At 36.4% G+C, this 25,868-nt stretch overlaps 1 protein-coding gene across 1 annotated transcript in view; it reads left to right on the top strand.

Moving 5' to 3' along the window:
• LOC149157881 (agamous-like MADS-box protein AGL11) overlaps positions 1-5,193 on the top strand; it is a 132,069-nt gene extending 126,876 nt beyond the window's left edge. Inside the window, exons 3-8 of the mRNA XM_089437673.1 lie at positions 3,856-3,937; positions 4,169-4,230; positions 4,346-4,445; positions 4,579-4,620; positions 4,797-4,838; positions 4,927-5,193. Coding sequence (XP_089293799.1) covers positions 3,856-3,937; positions 4,169-4,230; positions 4,346-4,445; positions 4,579-4,620; positions 4,797-4,838; positions 4,927-5,037 — 439 coding nt within the window. The 3' untranslated portion in view covers positions 5,038-5,193. The remainder of the gene's footprint in view (positions 1-3,855; positions 3,938-4,168; positions 4,231-4,345; positions 4,446-4,578; positions 4,621-4,796; positions 4,839-4,926) is intronic.
• The last annotated feature ends 20,675 nt before the right edge of the window (positions 5,194-25,868 follow it).

Below are 25,868 nucleotides of genomic sequence, written 5' to 3'. Positions count from 1 at the left end.
TGAAAGGTGCATTATCCTCAAATATTGACTTGTATAACGGAATGAGGAAGTGATTAGTAAAAATTTCCATTACTCCTTTGTGGATGCACACTGAAAGAGGATTTCGCTAAATATGCAACGCAAACTCTCTTGGCGTCCATGTCTAATTCCTGTGATGGAAAGAATTATGAGTGAAAATTACAGCCAACAGGTGGGGGGACATGTAAAATCTATCTTGTTTCCCCTTGGGAGGATTTTGAGCATTAGATACATGGATATTCAGCTATAGTTGAATGGTTTTCCTTCATTCATAACCTGGTTCAACAAGAATTCCCATCCTTCAGCGAAGGTCTTAATACTCTATTGACCATAGATTCTGCAACATAGAATTATGAAGAACTGATAGAACCTCCTGAGAGATTTTTTCTTATAGGCGTTGGTGGGTGTCTCAGGGAAGTTTGATGGTTGTTTCACCAAACTTTTGATAATATCCTTGGTGCTCAAGTAGCTGGTGGTTTCATAGAAGTAAGAACCCATGAGCGATTCTAGCTCCAACAAATGATACATGAGATGATAATTTGGCGCCAGAAAAGAGGCAAGCCTTTGTTTGCTGGAATTGTTAAGAGTCCTAGTCTTGAGATCTATATGAGAAGTTATCCACCTCACAACATATAGACGTGGGAAATCGAAATACCCACATGCAACCTTGGGTAGCTCTAACTTTTGGACATTGATATATACCTGTTAGTCCTAAAGATCCACTTTGAAGCTTCTTGATGGGAAAGCTTCATTTAATTTGTGTTGTGTGACATCCGACTCCTTCTATATGAACAGTTGAGTATTTACAAAAACTGAAAAGTTCATTGGAGTACTTTCAACACCCTCCCCAGTGTTATTTTCAATGGTGCCCTTTAATGAAAATCTATTTGGTGTGATGATGATAGTAATTGATGAAGGTAAGTGCTCAAAAAATGCAATACCTGTAGGAGGAAAAGCACTCATGGAAAACAAAAATTAGCTTCAACAAATTGACTCACAACGCAAGACCACAGCAGCAACCACAATAATGGAAGGAAAAATCCACGTGAATCCTAAGGTGAAGGGAGAGGGATTGGCTACATGAAGTTCAAATTGTGTAGTCTCTGCATCTAGGGGAGTATTCTGAGGCTAGAGACCGTGCAATGTACAATCTCAGCTTGGGCAGACTGAGGAAGGGACTGGACATTTCATAGTCTCAGTGACCATAGGGCACGATTGGGCCATGGATCTATACAATGTGCAGTTGGGCTAGCCAAGTACTGTGCATTGTGTAGCTTTAGAGGCCAAGCATCAAGCTTGATCCTTGGACTTCCACAATTCAGAGGTAAGCAAGGCATTTGTTGGCCATGTGAACGGAAGATTTTCCCAAAACGAGTATGAGAAACTGGTAGATCTGAGTGATGGTGCAAGTCAAAATGAAGATCTTACTAAGGATAGATAGATCAATGCAAAGCAAGTGCAAAAGAATAACACGCAAAAGGATGAACCAACATGCATGCATGGTCGCTGAAATGATGACCACTAACGAGTAAAAATAAGAAAACTGATGTGACACTTGGAAAAGTTGAATGAAGGACTAAACCAACACTTTTACAAGATAATATAAGTTAAAATTCTAGTATCCATGAAAAGAAACAAGCGAAATGGGACTCCCAGAAGTGAAATGAAAAAAAGCGACAAAAGATGAGAAAAGAAAAAGTCACCCAGAAAAAGACCAAAAACTCCACTGAAGGCTCCTTGATCTCCATGGGAAGCCTAAATATTCAAGATCGAATGTACAAATGCACCCTTGGGGCACGTATTACATATATCTAGGTTGGTTGTGTTTTATGATGTGCATGCTTAAAATCAAGGAAAAAGCTACAACTGGCAGAATTCCCAGAATAGCAACTTGTGTCATCCTTTAGGAAATTAATTATCCACTCACTATTTTCTATGTATTACTTTTTTCTTTTTTTTTTTTTTTTTCTTTTTCGGGAAATCAGGCATTCACACAACCAATAATGATTGCATAGTCCCAAGGACTAAGTAACTCCTTGACTCAGTGCACTATGTAGTTTATGAGCTCAAGGCAAGAGTTTCACATTGTCTGAGCTTAAGGTCAGGTTTTTTCTCAGAATTACATAGCTTTTGAGCTCAAGGCTTTCCTTCCTATCAAGATTGTGTAATTCGCTGGCCTACCTTCCAAGATTGCGCTATTTCTGGAGGGAAGACCGATAATGATGTAAAGTTCTGTTAACATATATCTTGTGCCTGAAAGGTATGAAACCAGGATCAAAAAAACACATCACAAGCAAAGCATTAAAAGATAAGTTCTGATCATAGCATGAATACTTGACGAGAGTGAATGATAAGCTCCCGTGGACAGAAGGGAGGCTATAAAATCAAAGCATAGGAAATTATTTGAAGGGTGGTTGTAATAGCAACAATAACTCGCAAATGAGAGGGCTCCATTAGCTATCTGTAATAGATGGCTAATGGCTGGCATGGAAATTCTTTTTTCTTCTTGTTCTATTTTTTTTGGTAGTGGATTCAATCCACTCTAATATTAGCATGTTAAGCGATTATGGTTTATCTTTTAGTCAAGCTTATAGGCGTTGTAGAGAGACCAAATATTTTTGTTGTTAATTGTTGATTTAATATATTAAGATAGAGAGAGGTGCAGGATTTAGTTATTTTCATTTCCACAATTATAAATTTGAAAGGTAAATATTTATGTAATGTAAGCATGATGATGTTATTATCATGTATTAGACCATGTTAATCATTTTCTTGTGAAGGATTATAAAATTATTTATTTCTCCTCTACTTTCGGCTCTTCGACTTTTACTTCCTCATATTTTGTACTTATTGGTGCAATATTCAGATCCACATGGAACTTTTAAGGTTATACATGATAAGTTTAGTATGATTTATTCTAGATTTACTATTCATGGATTTTCCTTTCGAAAATCAACTATATTTTTAAGGACCTCATTTCCTTTTATCTCATGGTTTGCATGGTCCCTCTTGTGATGGCTTTGATTGATAGACTCTTTATGTTGATAATTTCTACATCTATGGGATCCATCTTAAATGCTATAACTTAGATTATTTCTTTTATTACTTCTAGAAGTGGAGTTTTCCTCGTGAATTTTAAGGTCATCTTTGCCAAAATGTAAAGAAATTTCTTATTATATATTTTTGGTTGGAGGGTGCATGCACATATATTTATCTTAAGAGATCCTTTCTATATTGACCTTATCACATATTTCTACATTTCTTTTTAGTGTTACTCTATAAATAAATGGTTAATAAAGCTCTATTTGGACACATTTGAGATAGCTTTAATCTTAGAAAATTAAAGACATTAATGAAAGGACTCTTACTCATGATATATCAGACTTGGAATTTTACAATAGATACTCACACCAAAATTCTACATTTAAAGTCACAAAAAAGCAATTCAACTAAAGAGAACAAAAACCAAATCATTGTACATCCTTTCCATTTCAATAAAAAGACTGAATCTTGATAGATATACAATAATATTATGAAAAAAAAACATCAACTATTAATATAATATTCAATTTCACCATAAACAATATTTAACCCCATACATATATAATTATATAAAAAAATTATATATGTATATTCATATTTAATTATATAAAAAAAATTCAAACGAAAATTAATCACCTTTACTTTAAAATATTGTATTTTTATTTATATTTATATTTATTTAGAAGTAGACAATTTTTCCTTCTTACCGAATGTTTTTATATTATCTAAAGAAATGATAATTTCATGACTTTTATATTATGCGAAGAGATGATAATTTCATGATTTGTGAAAAAGTGTTTGTAGCACTATTGAGAGGTACAAAAAGACGTATATGAAAGATACACGATGGAATCAGATTACGGAACCAAGCTTAGAGGTATATTTGAATATTTAGTCCTATTAAAATTTTTATATCTTTTGATTATAATATTTATTATTATTATTATAATATTATTTTTTCAATCAATTTTATATGAAGTTATGAAATTTGATAGGGATGTATTTTGATGATTTACATAAATATGTAGTTTTGAATTTTTTTCCATTTTAATATTGAAGAATGATTAAATGATGAAGGCTGGTTTCTAATAACATTTAATCTATACAGCGTTGGGGAGATGCTATAACAAAGTTGGAGAAAGAAATTGACATTTTAACCAATGCAAATGGGTTCGTATTCAACTATACTTATTCAAGCGTCTTGGTTGATTATTTTATGGGACATGAAATATTCAAAATTCTACAGTAATGCTAATTATAAAAAGATTGTGGAAATGAAAAATAGGAAATTGATGGGAGATAGTATCTCAAACTTAAGTATGAACGAACTTAATGAACTTGAAGTGCGTCTGGAAAGGGGAATAGATTGCATTGGATTACAGACGGTGAGAGGAAAATTTCGTTACCGTTTTATTTTTATAATTTAAATGTTTTTATAGTAATTATTCAAATAGTATCGAATGAGTTTACTAATTGGGATCCATCATTTGCTGAAAATATTCAATTTTCAATACGCAGGATAGAATTTTTCTTGAAGAAATTCAAGCGTTAAAAAAAACGGTACTACTTATCTTCAACCTAATATTCCTGCGCTTTCAGTGAATTATTTTAATTTTCTCAATAGCATTCTAATAAGGAATGGAGTTGGAATGCCTTATTAAACTTCGTGGGGCAAAGAATGTTGTTTCGAGATGAAGTAAGGTTTTGTTAAAGCTCTGACGTTTTATGATATGCAGGAGGAAATGCTAATTGTTCAGAATCAATTCCTTCGTACGCAGGTATATTCATACAAGACTTATAATTGTTTATTTAATATTATACTTTATGCTAATTGTTGTGTATTAAAACATCTTGTCTCATGTTTAGATAAAAAGATACCAAAATGCAAGAAGTAGAGCACATACCCAAAATCTCCTTCGGGGATTGGAGGAAGGAAATTCCAAACAAGATTCAAATATCTGTGATCTTCCAGGATAACAGCATTGTCTGCTTTCCTAAATGTTTCACATTTCTCCGCCCGAATCTTTCCCTAAATCATGTACTTGATATCAATAATTAGTTTTCTTCATTAGTACTTATTATAACATTGTATGGACTGGACACCTTTGGAAACAATGACTTATTGAATCTTGATTTTACGTGGGATAAACATTTCTAATTGAAGTTTGGCATATTAGTCTTTTTTTCAATTCATGTTTCTATTTTGTTTGGTCTAGAGGTTCATTCCATAACTCAATATTGTTGGTGTACATGCACTTAGACTAGCTGTGTTGATGTACATGCACCTAGATTAGCTCCAGTTAACTTATTGCTTGCATGTGGCACATGTACACATTAACATAAGATAAAGCACACTTAGCTTTAGTTATTGCATGTACAACTAATCTTAACTTAGTTGCTTTTATGTATTTATTCTAAAACTAATATTGTAGAATAAATTTTTTATTCTTTTCTCAATTCTTGCTCGCTTTCTTCCTTCTCTTGCAAGCATGTTTATTCTTTTGCAGATCTAGATCTGTGTATCTCAAAAATCTTACATGGTATCAGAGCACAGGGATTTTTAATGAGTGCACAAGCAATTTTATTTGCAGGTTCAGAAGATTGAAGCAACAACAAAGAATGGAGTCTAAATTGGAGTTTCCACAATCGGCAATTCTCACTCCATATAATTATTTCGAATGGAAGGCAAAGATTCAACCTCATCTCAGAAGTAGAGGCTTATTTCGAATAACCATGGAAACGGAAGTTGAACCAACATCGGCAATGGAGAAAACAAGATATTTCAATCGCATGGACGAGGCCTCCGGCATCCTATGTTTATCTATTTCTCCGGAACTGCTATTTCATGTTGAATCATGTTCAACTCCAAATGAAGTATGGAAAATTTCGGAAGGATTGTTTGTAAAACAGGATGAAATGCAATGTCACATTCTCGAAAATGAGTTAAACTCATTAGATCCGAGAAACTTTGAGAACATTCAAGATTTTTTCACAAGGTATAAAGCCTTGTTGGTTCAGCTGAAAGGATGCGGGATCGACAAATCCAAGCAAGAAAATCAGTTGATTCTTTCCATTTTATCAAAACTTGGTCCAGAGTATGTAGTATTCGTCTCTACATTCCACACAGTCAGATCTGCAACTGGTGCAGCTTGGAAGATGCCCTCACTGGATTCTTTTATTCAGTCTTTGATGCATGAGCAAGATAAGCTCATCAAAATGGGCACACTTAAAAATTCCAAAGCGTATGCACTTACTGTGCATGCAAAAGGAAAGGCAAATTCCAAAGACCATCAGAAAGGAAAAGGGAAGAAGGATCCTGATCCAAGAAAGGGAGGATATCCCAAACCCCCTAATGGATCACCTCGCTCAAAGGAAAGGAAAGGAACGAAAGGGCAATCAATGTGCAATTATTGCCACCGTGGTTTTCATCCTGAATCTGCATGCATGAAGAAGACTATAGATCTTATGGTGCAGACACTCCAGCAACACAATCTTGGAGACCACATTCCTGAGAATGCTAAGAAGAAGTCTGGAGAAAAAGCACCAGATCCAAGAGGTAACGGGCATGCCTTGATTGCTCTTCATTCGGCACCACAAGAATGGATCATCGATTCAGGAGCTTCACATCATATGGCTTCTTCAAAGGAATCCTTTTCTTCTCTACATGCATACTTAGGTCCTCCCATTCTCATGGGGGATAATTTTGCAGTTGCAGCAACTGGACAAGGAAGAGTGCAATTCGAAGATGGAAGTTTTGAAAATGTCTTGCATATTCCAAGGCTTTCTGTGAATCTTCTCTCAGTGTATCAGATGACACACACAGGCAGCGGAAGGAAAGTGGAATTTACCCCAGATTCCGTGAGCATTTATGACATGCAAACCAATTTGAAGATTGCATCTGGCAAGGTAAATGATCAATCTCGTCTGTATACATTTTCTGATTTTGTTCCTCAATCAGATTTTATTTTGCTACTTACGCATGCAAATGAAGAAAGTAGGATTTGGAACGAGAGATTTGGGCACTTGAATTTCAGATATATGCAACAACTTAGTAAGAAAGGGATGGTCAAAGGATTGCCAACCATTGAATTTTTAGATGGTGTTTGTAATGGATGTGCTCTTGGAAAGCATCCACAAGAAAAATTCGAGAAGGGGCATGCATGGAGAGCCTCTTCACCTTTGGAACTTGTACACAGTGATCTCATGGGTCCATTTCCGGTGCTTTCAATGAGCAAAGCAAGATATGCGTTATCATTTATAGATGATTACACGAGATTCGCTTGGGTTTACTTCTTGAAACTCGAGTCTGAAGTTTTTCAACATCTAAAGATTTTCAAAGCGCATGCGGAAAATCACTCTGGAAAACGCATCAAAATACTCCGCACAGATAATGGGACGGAATATGTCAACAAAGATATCAAGAATCTTTGTGATGAAGTAGGCATACAGTTGCAGCATACAGTTCCTTACACTCCACAGCAAAATGGCGTGGCTGAAAGGAAAAATCGATCTTTGAAAGAGATGGCTAATTGCATGTTGCATGCAAGATCTCTTTCGTCGAAATTGTGGGCCGAAGCTATTAATTGTGCCTCATACATCCAGAACACATCTCCTCATAAATCTGTTACTGGAAAAACACCTTTTGAGGCTTGGACTAGCATGCAACCTGAAGTTAGTCATTTCCGCATTTTTGGATCTCGAGCATGGGCCCACATTCCTCAAGAGAAGAGAAAGGCTTTGGAGCCTCAAAGCAAAGCATGCATGTTTGTTGGATATTCTGATGAAGTCAAAGGGTACAGATTGCTTGATATCCACACTGAAGAGCTCTTTATTGAAAGGAGTGTAAAGTTTGACGAAGATATTTTGCATGCACCAGTAGATGAACTTGTTACCAAATTTTCATCACCACTCATTGATGAGTATGCAGATGAAACTTTAGACCAGCATTTTGATGAAAATGAGTCTTTCCCTGTGACCCTTGTTAGACCACCAGTTGTTGAACATCGAGATCATACTTCTGCATGTAGTTCGAAAGATTCTCGACCACCTTCAACACAAAAATGGTGCAACATGAGTGATATCCTTGATGATCCTGCCTCTATCCCTCTGTTTGAGGAAGATTCGCAAGCACTCTTAGCTATGGAGCCATCCATGCCCATGCATGCTTATATGATGCATGGATCTGATCCACAAACTTATGCAGAAGCAAATGGGCATCGTGGATGGGAAGCCTCCATGGATGAGGAATATAACTCTCTCATTGAGAACCGGACTTGGGATTTGGTTCCGCTACCTTCAAATCGCAAACTTGTGAGATGCAAGTGGGTTTACCGGACCAAGAAAGCATCAAATGGCCAAGTTAGTCGATATAAGGCATGATTGGTAGCAAAAGGTTTTCAGCAAGTACATGGTGTTGACTATGATGAGACATTTGCTCCAGTGGCAAAAATGGATTCCATTCGGCTAGCTCTCTCCATTGCAGCAGCAGGAGGATGGGAGATGCATCATATGGATGTGAAGAATGCCTTTCTTCATGGTGATCTCGAGGAGGAAATCTACATGGAGCAGCCACCGGGATACATGCAGAATTCATCTCTGGTATGAAAACTAGAGAAGTCTCTCTATGGCCTCAAGCAGGCACCTAGAGCATGGTATGCAAAGATGGATTCTTATTTGTTATCTCAAAATTTTGTACACTGCAAATCTGATTCCAATGTTTATTTTCTGAAGAAAATTGACTCGTTGTTGATCATAGTACTCTACGTAGATGATCTTTTGATAACGGGTAGTTTAGCTTCTGTCATTACTAACATCAAAACTGCATTGCATAAGCGGTTTTCTATGACAGACATGGGCTTGCTAAATTTCTTCCTTGGACTAGAGATCCATCAGCGTGATTCTGGCATTACCATTTCTCAACCAAAATATGCCAGAGATCTTTTGGCACGATTTCACATGAGTGACTGCAAGCCAGCAGCCACACCTTTCTTATCAGCGATAAAGCTTGAGAATGGCAAAGACACACCATTGGTTGATTGCACATTGTATCGCCAGCTTGTGGGAAGTCTTCTTTATCTCACTCACTCCCGTCCTGATCTCTCCTATGCTGTCGAAGCAGTTTCCATATACATGCAGGAGCCACATGAGTTACACTGGAATGCTGCAAAGCGCATCCTTCGATATGTCCAGGGGACAATCACCTATGGGATTCATTATGCAGCCAATTGTTCTTTGAATCTCATCGGGTTCACAGATTCAGACTGGGCTGGCGACACCATTGATCGCAAGTCTACTTCCGGTTATGTACTTAGTTTGGGATCCGGCCCAATTTGTTGGTCAAGTAAGAAGCAGGCTGCCATTGCTTTATCATTAGCAGAGGCCGAGTATAGAGGAGCAGTTAATGCCACTATTCAGGCAATTTGGCTACAACATTTCCTATCTGAGCTTGGGATTAGTGTCCATCATCCAACTGTCATCTGGTGCGATAATCAAAGTATGCTAAAGTTTTGCAGAGATCCAGTGCAGCGGCAGCGTACCAAACACATCGAGATCCACATGCACTTCATTAGAGAACTCATTCATGATGGGATCATCGATCTTCAGTACTGTCCTAGTTCCGAGCAGATTGCTGACATCTTCACCAAGACTTTCACTGAGCAGAAGTTTCGATTCCTGCAAGATCGTCTCGGGGTGAAGGACACGACTGCCTAGTGGTTGTCTTTTCTCTACTTTTGCATTATATTTTGAGGGGGGGTTTTCTTCCCACTGGGTTTTCCCTCTTTTCTCCTTTTTATGCATTGTATATGGGTACCTAAAATGGCCGTGTTGTCGGGACTCATTCATTTTGCATCACACTCACCTAAGTTATGCTTAAGGGGGGTGTTGGTGTACATGCACTTAGACTAGCTGTGTTGGTGTACATGCACCTAGATTAGCTCCAATTAACTTATTGCTTGCATGTGGCACATGTACACATTAACATAAGATAAAACACACTTAGCTATTGCATGTACAACTAAGCTTAACTTAGTTGCTTTTATGTATTTATTCTAAAACTAATATTGTAGAATCAATTTTTTATTCTTTTCTCAATTCTTGCTCGCTTTCTTTCTTCTCTTGCAAGCTTGTTTATTGTTTTGCAGATCTAGATCTGGGTATCTCAAAAATCTTACAAATATGAAAAAAATATAGAAAATTGCCCCTATATAAATTAAACACAATTCATATAACAATTATAATTCACACTTTAACGGTGCAAAAGCTTAATTATGAGTGAGTTCATAATCGATTTACTCCTTAACATGGCAAAAGCCGAATTTTCAGACCGTTCATAATCGGTCTACAACGACCCGCAAGACACATGACAATACACGCCCGGTCACTTCTGCCGGCCATTGATCATTAACGCAGTAGTGTCTTGGCAGACTTCCCATTTGAAGACGACTATTTCTGTGCTAATATTATCAATTGAGGTTTTCAGAATTTCCACAATAATTCGTAGTGGTTCGAAACTTCTCTCAACAATAATTTTTGAGGGTAGGATGGTTCAAAACTTCTCTCAGGACAATTCAAAATTATTCTTAGATCCGTAGTTTTTGAGCGTAGTTTTTTCCTTTTCCCTCTTTCCACTCTCGCTGATACAATACCTTTCTTCCTAAATATTTGTAAGCGTGGCCGTACAAAATCATCGTTAAAATAGTATATTATAGTTCTAAAAAGTAATAATTCCTAGTGATATTAGCTAGCACAATTCATGTTCTATTTGGGAGATCAATATAAACTGAAAATTATCAACAATGAGTTATGGGAACACGGAAACAGTTCCTATGATTCCACCCATTATAAAATTAAAAATATTTCAGAGAAAACAACAAATTTCATTCAATTTCCAAGACAAATAGTTGATCATGAGTTCCAGCTGAAGAAATACTTGCATAAATAAAAATAGTGTATATTACACAAACTCACATGTATGTGAAATTAAATTTTTCAACACTCAAAGTCTACCATTAGATTCATATCAAAAATATTATCAAAGTTGAATGCAAATAGCTAAACCTCCGTGTTTTCTGATAAGTCGATTCACCTTGCAGAGAAATCCTACAAACAATCCCTTATCCCTTTGTGGACGCCAAATTCTACTTCAGAAAATAGCTCACAGCTCACAGTAGTTCAACGTTTCTCCACTATTATAGGAATTGAATCTCTAGAAAGTATCCGCAAATTACTAATTTAAATCCTAACTCAAAACCTATATGAATTCCCTCTCACCTCATCCTCACCAACGGAGGTATATATAGAATTATAGGTTTACTCAGTAAAAACTCCACTGCTTTCTTTTTAAGTCAAACTTGTAAAAACAGATTAGAATTCGTTTCAATCCCTTCGGTTGATGGGCCAAGTGTTTCATTCAGTCAATGTCTACTTCCTTTTTTTCCAAGTGCACATCTGACTTTGCCCTATTACATGTCATAACTGTTTTTTTATCTCAGGTTGATTTCATTCCGTTAGAATATTTTCCTCTACAACTTGTACTTTTAATGGCACTTAAAGCTCTTACAATATTCACATTAGTACATTATTTCCCTTAACACTAATCTCATTATCCTTGTGGAGGGTTTTGTGAATTATTAAATAAATATTTAATCCAAGTTTTCAAAGGAAAAATGGAGAAAGTAATAGACTCATTCCCAAAAATTACAAGTAGTTTTTTCTATATTTCCATCACTAACTACATTTTGCAGGAAAAGACAAGAAGGTTCATATAAAAAAATCACGTTCAAATCTTTAAGGACATAGGGTTTTGGAATATGCATCAAATATCATTTGCCCTATTAAAAGGAAAGAAGAATAATTTATAATTAACAGAGTTTGTTCTATTTAAGATTAAATTAACAGCAAAATTTAACAACTATTTAATTTAATATTATAACAACCAATTTTATATTATATTAAATGTGAATTTTAAAAAATAATATTACATATTATTTAATATTATATAAATAATTTTATCTAATATTATGTTTTTAAAATTTTAATAATTTTCAATTAATATAATGTTAAATTTAATATATTTTAGTATATATTATTGTATAGTCAAAACATGTGGGGATAAAAAGTTTTAATATAATATTATATTTAATATTAAAAAATAGGTGAGGAGAGGAAGAGGAAGGCAGAGAGAGAAAGTGATGGGGGAGAGAGGGTGAATAAGGAAGGAGAAATATCATAACCTCACAATAGTGGCGACTCAAATTTAATTTATGGACATGGTGCGACATCGACCGACCTTTTCGTTTCACCACTACTATGGTTCTCAGACTACATTTATCCAACACTTAGCCAATTTTCTTCAAGTGTTCTTCTTAGTTTATATATATGTAGTGGAAACAATTAATCTTCATTCATTTATATTTCATTACACAATGGAAATGAACATGTACAAAACATCCATGAACAATAATATACAGGCACATAAATGGGTATAATTCAGCAACTCTTTTTACAAATATAATGTTTTACACTATCATAAAACCTTTGCACAAATTGTTGATCAAGTGATGCCCATCGTGCAACCCAACACCTCTTGTGCAACCCAAAATGACCCACCCAGCTCATGTTATTCAGCACTTTTTCCTCGGTAAATGTGATCTGCATACTATTTGAATGCCCGAACGCTCTGTGCATTATTCTTCCTGTAGCCGAGTTCCCTATTCGTGCCTTCCACACTGTAAATCAGAAACACCGACTTTCTTTCAACAAACACAGTTCACACTTTCTCCCATTCTTCCTGCCTGGGTGGGCACATGGCCCAACTACGTTGCACGTTGCACATGACTTGCTTGCACCCTCCCTTTTGCATGCCCTGAATGACTCGCCTGAGTCGTGAACAACTTCCGCACTGAACGAGCCTCTTAATTCGTCTACCCTACCTCTACAGTATGCAAACTTGTTCTGCGATGTTCAGTGATTTTTTAATGCCCTGGAGTGAGCTCCCCTTGCTCCATATATACATTGCCTAGCTTATTCAATTTTCTAAAGGTCGTGTCCATTCGTTTTACACTTAGGTCGGCATGCCCATATGTCACCTAGCCGACCTGTCCACGTTACTTGCATGCCCCTTCGATATTTGCTAACTCATCAACTGAACTATGTTAGGTTAGTTGGCCGCTCTTGCTCATCTGCATGTGCCTGCGTGTCACACTGCCTAGTGCCCCAACTCACCTTTACGCCTTTAACAAATCTTGTCTGCAAGTTCCTTTAACCGAGTCACCTTCAACCGAACTTATGTCACCCATTAACCAAACTGGTGTCACCTTTAACCAAATGCATCTGCCACTATGTCTGCATGCCCATATAGAGCCCCTATAACCGTGACTGTGACTTTTTGACACTCTCGCCCATGTGGGTGGTCAACTTGAGTGCTCACAAAATCGTGGCCCTTACATCTTCCCCCACTCTAAAAAGGTTTTCATCCTTGAAAACACCATCCTGACAAACTCAAACCCCAAGACCAAAACATTGCAAAGTGTCACCGACTCCATCATAAAATGTCCATGTTGCCTAACTCCCTTCCTCCATCCCACGAACCTCTATCGAATCCCATGAATATATGTGGAAAATAATCCTCAATCCATGGTGATGAGCGACACTCGTACCAATCCTCCATGTTGCCCTGTTATGTGGAAGGTTTCTCCCCCTAACTCATCTACATGCTATGTTCACAACTCATATCATGCCAATCCACCATGTATTGTCATCATGTGAACTTATGCTATGATACTCCAACCAAACTCAAACACATCTTAGCACACTGCACGACCCCATGGCTGGAGCTACTTGGGTAGCTAGCCCAACCATCACGCCCAAACCATGAGAATGCACCTCGTTATGCCTTTGTGAGTTGTTTCTCGAACATTTTTTCACATATTCAACTTGATCAAGAAATCTTCCCATCAATCCAATGCTCAATGTGCCATATCCAGGTCCATGAAGAAACTCCATCTCATCTATGATATGTTTCCCATTAATTTTGTCAAAGGGGAAAGTCTATACTTGCCTCATAATCTCGTCCATGTGCCTCCCATGTCCTTCAAGAATGGCTAAATCTCATCAACTCAACCTATGCCTAAGTGCTCCCACCAAGGCACCTCCATTGCTACAAAACCATTCGTCTTCATGGCGTCTCATCTCTAGCGAATTCATCAAGTCTCTCCTCATGAACATATCCCATACTCTTTCCAAGGTATGTGTCCCATAACACATCAAAGGCAAGTAAAAAACTAACTTGAACTCCTCAATGAACTAGACACTCCAAGACAACCATTCTATGAAGTCTTAATCAGTTACAACTCTCTCAAGTCATCACCAACTCATATGAACCATCTCCATCCAGCAGTTCAGAAAGAATAATTGTCTCGGTCTCAAATGCCATCACAAGTTATCTTTGGCCTCTGTCATTTAAATACTCTCATAGGTTGCCCATGTTTTTCTTAAACACAAGCATGACATTGTTGTTCAAATGTCCAACATACCTATTAGTCTATTTGCAACATGTCCTCATGTTGCATCGACCAGTCCATCCACAAAACATCGTCACGTTGGCGCTTCTACCTGATGCCCATATGTGACATCTTCATAAGTGCACTTCCTTGATGCCCCTGCATGATGTCTGCCATACGCCATTCCTCTTCAATTCGATTCCCTTGAAATTAGCTACCTAATTCATCCCCCTAGAAGACTCAACACAACTTTGGTCATTACATCCTTCACTTTGGTTCAGGGTAGTGCCCTCAGTCACTCTACCCTCATATCGCATTGCAGGTCCCTTACTTCATCGTTTCCTCCTGCATTAAACATCTTACAAAGACTGCCTCTTAGCCTCAACGAAACTACAATTAAGAATTTCACCCAAGTAGGTATGTATCCTTCACTTTTACTTGGTGTGCTCTTCCTTTAGTCTATCCATTAGTCATGTTGGAAAGTTAGCCAGTTCTCCATTTGGCTAAGCGTGAATTATCCAACGTAAAGCTAATCACGTTCCACATTTCTCATAGGCATTCACACCTTATGCCACAAGGTCACAAACTGCCCCAACAAGTCCTACAATCATCAATCTTCCTTGCTGCCTCAATGTACAAGATCGCATTGTAGTATCTCATGGAAATAATGTTAATCTCATTAGAAAACAAACACTTCCTTCACCCATTTCTTCATATGGCCTATCTTAAAATATTTCCAATAAAACACAAGCCACAATAATATTTACATCTTCATGAGGTCTATACATGTGAGTGCCTCCTTGCATCAATGGTTGCATTTTTCACGAGTGTGGCCCAAGTTCTTCCTCTTTCACTAGCACTTCAGAAACACATAACGTAGCTTCTTCCTCTTTGTCACAATCAATAGCTTCATCCTACCCCATTGTCAAACCAAGTCGAAGAAGCTCTCTTTTAACATTCTCTTCCAAGACTTCAAGTTCAACTTGAATCTTTGGTCTTTCCTCTATCATGTGCTTCAACTTATACAATATTTTCACAATTCTCTCACAACACTCTTTCATCGTTTATCTTGACCTAGACCGCTGGTGTGCCTATGCCCAAGCCAAACTTATGCTATGTTGATTTTCATTCCCCACTTGCTCAATAGAAATCCTTGGTTTTGTTCCACTTCAGCACAAGGAATGATGTGATCTCTGTTACATCCACACTGCACAAGAGTTTACTCAAACACATGCCTCTTCATGGTTTTCTTCCATCGAGACACTTGGCCACTATAGCTACGTTAACTCTAAGAATGGGAAACTAATTATTTGTCCACGTTGACACTTAATTCTTAGTTCATATGTGTACCATAACAAGGCTATTCATTGTTCTTAATTTCCCACATAGATCATCGTATATTGCAAGCATGGTTTTCTGAGCTATGGTAAGATCCCTGATTTATTTTATTATTGTCGTGAGATCCACTTTGGTATGATGATTCTGCACCCAACCATATTTTCAATTTAATTCTTTATAGCGCGCAAGAAAGATCAACGGTGGATAATTTTGTCGCAGGAAAAGCTCCATTAATATTCTCATGCACATTAGGGTCCTTCACTATCTTGAATTAGAGATCTTACCAATTATCATTTCCACTGACCAAATTAGCTTAACCTGTGCACTTAAACCATACATGCACAATAGACTTCAACTGATACATCCTTCCAATGTGTGCCTAACTCAAATATGGAAAATAACCAATTTGGCATAACAAAAAAATATGGATGGAATCATCTCCAAAGTTGTCAAAGTGTTCATATACACATGTCCTAAGAACTTAAATAGCTTCCAACTCGTCCATGGCTACATAATCAAGTTATGGTGAATAGCCAATTTGGTGTATCTACTAAATATGGAAAACAATGCCCAAAAGTTGTCGACTAGTTCCATCCATTAAGCATATGCCTTCGAAATGTTTTCCTACAACCCAAGGCCCCAACATTTGTGTTTAAAAATATCTCATAGGCCCATGGTTTTAATATCATGCGAAATGACACCAACCATAGCTAACTAGATCCTAATATCCTCCCTTTACTATAGCCACAAGGGCTTTATCTGTGTGTATCAAGCCTTCCATGCCCTCAATCACATGGCACCCATAAAACGAAGTCATGGGTCAGTCTTAATCTCCATCCTTCTTCTCTGGGTTTATATGTCAAAGTGGGACTTCCCACTATATAAATTTTCTAATCAAAAACCTGTTGCGATTACGTGTAGCGACACCACAATGCCTTCCTATCATGATATTGTATTTCGACCTAAGTCCTTTAAACACTTTCTTGCAGTTATTTTACATTATTAATATCTAAAAGGCCCTTGGTCACTAAAACACATGAAAGCCATCAAAAGTCATGTCTAGGGGATGCCATCTGTCATTTGACAAAAATTTTAAATGCCGACAAAATCTTCTGTCACCCAACCCCGTTACCTCAGCCATATCTACAGCGCGCCTTTATAAACCTATTTGGTAAGCCTTATGGACTTACATGTCTAGTGGCACCTCCCAGAGCCCTTTTCATTGGCATGTTCTCTACCACGATTGTCACTTCATCCCCGTGCCTAGTCAGCCCACCTCTTCCACCTATGCCCCTTTTAAACCTTCTAGGGTTGTTAAACACATTAAAATTGTGAGACAAACATCTAATACCATGTAGCCTATAGCCAAGTCATCCCACCGAATCATCTGAGCACTGCTTCGGACCTTCTAGGGTCATACCTGCAAGATGATGTCGTTCTTTCATCATTACTGCTACATGGCACCTCTGAAGTGGTTACATGTCTCAACCATATTTGGCCCACTAGGCCACCCAAAAACGATAGATATTCCTGTCATGTGTCCCATGTACTGATATCATGCTAATTTCATCACTACCCAATCCAATGTTGCCATGTGCCTACTATGAGGAAAGAGAAAATGGTCACTTACCTTGTGTTTTGCAGCCAATTCCTTTATTGAATTTCTAAGGGAAAATCCATTGGATTCAAGATTTTATGCATTCACATGCTACCACATTTCCTAACTATTTATTATCCTAGTCCTTTTCTACTTCTTGTACTTTGATTCTTCTGGGGTATTACTGCCGAGCTCAGCTGTGTAATGGGCTCCACCTATGGGGCAATAAGGATGCGTGCCACCACTATTTTATTTTCTCACATCTCCCTATATTTCCTTTAACGGCTCCACTAAAATGATCCACCAACTTTGTTTGGTTACCAAACCTGGTCACCACTTTGACCTTAAGCCACATTTAACTCTTCCATTTAACTTTTGAGGACCTCAAATTTTACTAGCAATAACTCCTGGTCTGGAAGGCCATTTGTTAACTTTAATATATCATTCAAAATATCTTTCCAAGAACAATCCAACTATGGCCCTTTTAAGAGCATCTGGTGTAATCTCTTGAGACAAAAAATTATTCAAACCATGGGAATCCCAACCATCATAATCATCATATTATGGCTTCTCCAATAAGTCTACTACTATGATGATTCTCTACAATAGATTGCAACAATAATGGGACCCCCCAAGCTTCACTCACCATGCACATCAATGCTAGCATCGATTGCCATCACAACTAGGCTAGCAACCATCAATACCAACATCTACCAACAACAACCTCAATGCTATTCTGGTTGAAAATAATGGAAACACACTTGTTTCCAACTATCCAATAGTGTAAGTGTGATCTATCCACTTATAATCCATACTTAATAAAACTTGTAAAAGTGTATGTTTTCTCCTTTCAAGGATAATTTAATGCTTATTGATTAAAGCCCAATTTTCAAGTTTTAAAATATAGTAATATGGCATTATGCAAATATATCTCCCATTGCACCATTTAATATGCACCATAAGTTATTAGACCCTTTTTATGGTGCTCACATTTCCGCATGAATGCACTACATGATGAAGGGTTTTATTACTAATTGATAACCATAAACTAACTTTTAAATAGCTAATATCTTCATGAAATCATGCTTTACCTATAACTTATATCAAATTGCATTGGAAGTATAAAGTAACATGGCAAGAAAAATCAACGAGTATTTTATAGAGATATAGATAATTTAGTCATTTGACAAGACATGTAATTCAATTGCTCGATAACCCGTCAACGATATTTTCGTTTAACTCTTATCGAGAAGGTAAATAATAAAATTTGGATTACTAGCCTTGTTAATTCTAGATGTGTTCTAAAGGTATTTGATTTTGGAGAACTTCTTTCCTAATGTTCCCATTGGTTTGACCCTAATACTATAACTACCAAAGTCTCATTACAAGGGAACAATCCAATGATCTTGAATCTGAAATCATTTAGAAAGATGCTCAAGCTGTGAGACCTAAGTAGAGATCTTCAAATGTGAGAGGCTAACACTTTCCTTGACTCTTAAGGTGGTGGAATCAACATTATTCAATAATTTATGATTTAGTCTGTACATATACCATCGAACCTCTCTTTCATGGATATTTTGATGCTAGTGGAGAGATACATGGATTTTTCTTGGTCTTTCGCCCATGGTATGCGATGTGAATCAACATCTCATGTACCAAAAATAGTCTTATACATCTTGTATTTCTCTTCAAGAGTGACATTATTTTTTACTAGGCCAAAGTAATATCTAATGAAATCTTCTTTTAGTCAACTAATTATTTGAAAACTCAGATACTTTTCATGATTTCCTATTTAGTGATGTTGATAGTCCTTTGTAATTTGTTTAATGACCTAACTCCTAATAACAATATGATTTCTGAAGTGGATCCAGTATAATTTTGATATCATATTTTATCCAGGCATAACATGCCACTTCATTTCAACCTTGTGGAGGATAGGTTTGTTAGGAAATTCAAATACATGTTGACTAGAACTGAGGCATAGTGTCTCACTCCAAAAGTATAGGAGTTACTAAAGGTACAATGAGTGTATATACTAAAATACATTCATAGATACATACAACCCTATGGTTATTAAGATAAACCCATATTACTCATTTTATTTTTTTATGGATATCTTGTAGCATAACTATATAGGTACTATTGTTCAGAGTAAATTTTATTTGACAAGAAAAACAAAGAAAAATGAATTTATCTATTGCTTTAAGTTGAATAAGTTGTGATAAAGAATTTTATGCATTTATAAGTATTGCCTAATGCATTATAATATTTTAATTTGAAGGAGACTAATACTTCCTAAATGTTTGATCTTGAAGGATTACTTTCCCAACATCTAGCATCAATGAAATATGGCAACTTGTTAAGTAATATCATATAAGGAAATTGAGATAATAAAGTAAAGACTTCGAAAGAAAATTAAAAGGAACAAATCATACACAATAATGGTTTAGTCTCACAAGATAGTATGAATTCAAAAGGGAATACTGAGACCAAGCATAGATGCAAAAACCCTAAATTTACCATCATAATTAGCCTCATAGGCTCGTCGAAGTTCCTTGTTAGCTCCTAAAATCTAAATGATAACTATATCCGATGAAGAGAGAAATGAAGGATGATGTAATAGAGATGATGGCGGACAACCACCCTCTAATGGAAGTTGGGAGAAATCACATTCTTTTTTACTTCATCAAGAAGTAACAAAATCTCTAGTAAGCAATAGCAAGAAGTAGAAGAACCCACCAGCATGGAAAACTATAGTGTTATAGTTTCGCCTAGGTAGAACTATGTCTAGTAGACTATTAAAAATAGTAGAAGAATTAGTCATAGAGGAATGAATTTTTTTTAAGAGAATTTATTGTCTATGCATAATACACATTATGGTAAGGTTGGTAAAAGGTTACAAATCAAGGAAGTAAATACTAAGAATAAGAAAGTGACAAAAAAATGGAAGTCGGAAGTAGAGGCATTTATATTAAGACTTACTATACTTCTCATATTGCATATGACTACAAGGTAGGACATTTCTTATTCATTCACATAGCAAGAAATTGAAAAATAATGATTGAAAAAGGAATATTAGTGAGCTTGAAGATACCATCAATAATAATCATTTATTCATGCCCACATTGGTTATCATAACCCTAGAATATACACTAGAAGTAACACCAAACACACCAAATAGAATCAATAAGTCAACAAAACTATTAAATGGGAACAAGACTTACGTCACATACAACATGAATAGGTGACAAAGTATTATTGAAGAGGCATAAGAGATATGCCTATAAATCATTCTCAAAGTTTTTAAGTCTTTCTATATTATTTGGGAAAAGAATTGGAACATGTTGAACAGTTTGTCTAAAAGTATTTATTAACAATTATCACTATGGTTGCTACCCTAAGTGAATTTTAGGAAACATAGCAAGGCATTTAAACTCGGATGTAAATAAAATAGATTAGGTAGGATGGTTTTAAAGGATGCTATTTCCAAGTGTAGAAAGAATAATGACCAAAAGAGAAATAATTTCTTCAAAACTATTAATTCTTTTGAAGATCTTAAAAGTCCAAGAATGATTATACGCTCTATGTTAGTTCCAAAAGATGTAGTACAAGAAGATTTCAAAATCATCAAGACATCATTGAGCACTGAGTTCAGCAACTTAATACATTTTCTCGAGGAAGATATCAAGAAATGATTAGTTACATTTGTTAATGAGAATAAAGACAAGTTGTTTGGCATTAATTAATTTCGATGAGATACAAAGGAAATAAAGGATGATATGTTTTCACTAACACTAATACAAGTCATAATTGTCTTGTAAGTGGAGTATATTAAACAGTAGCTAAAAGATTATTTAGAAAAAAAATATTCATAAGTAGCTGCTTAGAAATTATATTAATAGATTTGTGAATCCTATTATATACTATAACAATCAAATTCTACAAGGAAAAGGATCTATTCCGCCAGTCATCCTTATTAAATTTTGTGAGTGTTCTATTCTTTCTTTGAAGCATTCCCATTTTCTTTCACCCTAATTTTAGGTCACTCAACTTTATGAATTGTATTATACAGGTGTAAAGTCAATCCGTAACTAAATACCTACTATTTTCTTCTAGGCTACTCTATACTACATATTGGTTCATATGAGCCCCATTTGAATCCCATGGGGATGAATTCACTCAAGTTACGTCTATGTATCAAGAATTTTGTAGAGTGCTTTAGGCACCTACTCCATTCGAGCTTAAAGTGTGTAGTATTATTTTTTACTCTCACAAAGGGTTATTCCTAGGAGTGTATGACATTTATTTGTTTTATGTACTTTTAATTAAGAATTTAGATATCATGAATGTTCTCTTATTACTCTTTATGTTATTGAATGAATGAAATTATTTTTCATCTCTTTGAAATATTTGGACAAACTCTTTATTTCTTGTATTTGTATTTGTGTCAAGTGTGTCTTCCTCGTCATATGTGAATGGATATGTACTCTGAAATGACCCAATGATTGTTGGAAATTAGGTACATTGCTCCCAATGTGCTTCATGAGATGAACTAACAACCTCTAATGCATCTTAACTCTAGAAGTTGTAGCATAGAATAATGCCTAAGGATTTTAGTCTAACAACAACCATGAGTCTAACAACTACTATCTCAGTGACAAATCTTGGGTTCAAAGCTCACCCATCTCATGTTGGGGGTAGATTGTAGGAAATTGCGGACAACACTCCCTGTATGTTTTAGACATGGACTAACCGTCTCTCTTGGATCCTAACTTTGTTGATAGTAGCAGAGACTAATTCAGCGGGTTTTGATGTAAAAACAATTTTGAGACCAATAATAAGATGATTATTGTTTCTTTAATTTAATTTTTTTTTCTTTAAAATCATCGAGTCCATTTACAAGTTAATATGTTGCATGTTTAATTTCTCAATTTTAAGTTAGTAAAAAAATTGCCTAAAAGAGGAGTACCATCTCTACAAAAATGCAAGACAAGCTTAAATATTTTCTTAGCAAGTTGACTCTTATCCTTGATAGGAATAGGTATCAACAAAATGTAGACACACCTATCTTTTATGTATGTTTATAAGAGTAATACATCGTGAGTGACCTAGTTTTTATGAATTTACATATACTTTAGGTTTGTTCACAAAATATAAGTTATTGTTTCATAAGTGACTTCCTCTCTATTTGATTTGTAGGAGTTTTAGGATTGTACTAAAAAAAATGTATAATAGTATTCAATTAAGAATATGCTTTTATTTCATTTAGACCTATAGATCACATCAGCCACTATTGTGATGTCAAAGTATTGACTTTGATCTTGAGATTCATAAAAAACTACATAATACAATAATTTGAGGTTTTCTTCTTGGGGACCCGGAAAAGTTACAACTAATAATTTCTATCACTTATGTATTTATAATTCGAGCTACTCTTATAGAAAACAATTTGCAACTCATCATTCCATGGTTTTATTGTTATGGAACATAAGACACCTACATGCATTAGGTACCTCAAATAAATTCCATGTAATGACTATAGCTTGTCGTCTTTTATCCTCTAATTCATGAACAACTATATAGTGCAACAATTTAAAGCTCTCTTCTTAGTCATATAAAAACGTTCAAGCTAATTATTTTTTATCACTTATGCATGTATACTTATAACCACCTCTTATAGAAAACAAGTTGCAACCCATCATTCTATGATTTTGTTGCCATGGAACTAAAACACCTACCTGCATTAGAGACCTCAAATAAGTTCCATGTAATGACTACACGTTGTCCTTTTAGGCCTTTGGAACACCTATTTTCTATAACTTTAAAAATATTTTTCGTCACGCAAGTTACCCTAAGGGACTTGCGTCTCGCACTTATCTTGACGCGATTTCAAGTTGAAAATCATAGTTTATATGTTTGTAAAGCCGTATAATATTGGGTTTTTTTAGTTTCGTAGCAACATGTTTCCAATTTTTTCTTTTAATTTAATATGATTAAATAGCAATGAAAAACCAATTGTTGGTATTCGTATTGTGCTTGCTATCAATTTATGTCCTGAGGTTGGGATTCCATTATTACACCAAACATTATATACAAATAGAGCGTATTTAATAGAGACGTCTTTTCTCGCGTTACTATAAATGAAATATGTATTGTTGTTATACTTTGATTTACTTTTTCTTTCGCTGGCCAATAATTTCTTTTATTGAATAGAGTACAAAAAAAATTCATTGCAATATTAGTTTAATATCCAAAATAGTTTTTTGCGATAATTTTATTGTTCTTTTGGTTAAAGAGTGTTTTGGTATTTCGGGATTATTTATTATTCTTTTTATTTATAATATTTTTCTCCATATTTGTGGATAAGTATTTTACATAAATATGTTACCATTTGTAAAATTGTCCTTTTTTTAATTATAAAAAAGAATGTTGTAAATCAAAATAATAATAATTAAATATTTATTGGTATATAAATTAAATTTTTTTTTCTCTGTAAAACTAGCTACACTATTATATTATATTTACAAGTAAACTTTACATGCAGAGAGACAGGCTGACCAGGGCCAACTGTGGCACCTTGGATAGCTTAGCTTGACACAAAATGCTCCCTCGCAGGGGCAGCACCTCCAGAACATACCAAAACACTTCCAGAACAGACCAAAACATAAGACAGTAATGACACGGCTATACCAGAACATGAAACAGAATTGAGCTCAGACAGTAGCGATACGGCCCACGCAGGGGCTTCCATTCAAAAAACTCACGGGAAACCTTGCCCAGACGCATGACCGCAATATACATGACATAATTAAGAACTGAAAATAAACAGACACAGTAACGTAGCATAATCCAAATACCCACCGAGACCTTTGAATTAGACCATAGCCGAGAGAGAGAAGAGAGGGCTGGAGAGTGCCTCTGGGGATCAATCTTCAGGCTCTTCCTCAACGACGTAGCACCATCCTTGGCCTTCAGGGATGCCTGCCCACATTGCCATAGGATCCTTTGCAGTGGCCAGAGGTTCCTGCTCTGGAAGTTGGGGAGGGGCTTGCTTGGGCTCTTTCCCAGAAGTTCCTTCTTCAATTGATGGCTGCAGCACTGGACTTTCCTCACGATTGCCTTCTGGAAGTTGCTCAGCCGAAACTGGTGGCTTTCCATCTTCATTCTCCTCAGGAACCTTAGTAAAGAGGACTGAGATATGTGCACTGATGCCTGCACTATCCTTCGAGCTGCCCAAGGTGAAAACGACTGAGCCAAATGCTGGAAGCACAGGCTCTCCTCCACTGGAGCTGCCGACCTCCATGAACTGATTGGCTTGAATTGGGGTGGCTTTCGCTCTCCTGTGGCAGTAGCAGCAGCAGCAGTGATGGTGCACATCTGCTGCAGGGGGGCGTGAAGAAGCACCTCGCCCCGGTCCCCTTCTGCTCGGTTGTCTCTCCCGCAATCGTGCCATAGACTCCACGTCTTCTTCAGCTTGTTCCAGGACCGAGCTCGTGGGCTTGAAGTCCCCGCTGTGACTGCCAAAGGATAACAGTACCCGAAATGATGCAGGGCGGAACTCAACTGCCCAAAGACCACGCACAGAAGTAGCAAACCCGGAGCAGACTTTGCCCGAGCGAGAGACTTCACTTTTCGCCTCAAATTCACTCCAATTGCTCTTGGAGTTCTGTTCCCTTCTGAGACATTCACCAGATTCGCAATGACGGATTGCAGTGACTGCGTTTTGAGGGAGGAGAGCGCCCACCCGTCCAGAAACTTTCCGAGCCTGCACCACCCAGGCCTTACCAAGCAAATGCATCTGCATTGATCCGTCTTCCTTGTAAAATCTCTCAACATTCCCTCGAACAGAGCCCTCCATAACTGCTTCCTGCCTCCCCGTCGCTTCACCCTGCGCAGCATTGAATGCCCAGAGCTCGGGCGGCTGAATATTATACCTCGGCGGCAGTGAGCCATTACTCTGCGACGTTGGCACGGGGCGGCACATGCTGGGCATGTGGCTCGTCCCTGTCTGACATGCCATCACCCGCATCGGGGGAGTATATAAATTAAATTAACTCTGTCACCAAATTCATTTGTCGAAGACTGTAACTACATGTTAAAAAATGCTAAACCCTATTAATTTCAGAGATTTGTTTAAATTAAAGGTTATCGAAAATAATTTCTTACACTACCAATATAGGTTGCGTGGAAAATGTATTAAGCAAAGTTTAATGATCCATCAGATATTTGATATAAATGTTTAAATAAAAGTTTTAATTAATTATTATAAAATTATAATAATTGTTTTTAATGTTTATAACCAAATTGCAATTTATAAAGTCGAAATACATACAGTCGATATAGTTGCATGTAGAATAACTTAAAAGTTTAGT

This window comes from Pinus tabuliformis, chromosome 5_2 (genome assembly GCF_031772625.1).
Source record: "Pinus tabuliformis cultivar Carrire ecotype Pingquan chromosome 5_2, CPIR1, whole genome shotgun sequence".
NCBI classification, from domain to species: Eukaryota; Viridiplantae; Streptophyta; class Pinopsida; order Pinales; family Pinaceae; genus Pinus; species Pinus tabuliformis.
Note: the sequence above shows the minus strand (reverse complement) of the source record. Positions and strands in the feature narration are given on the sequence as shown.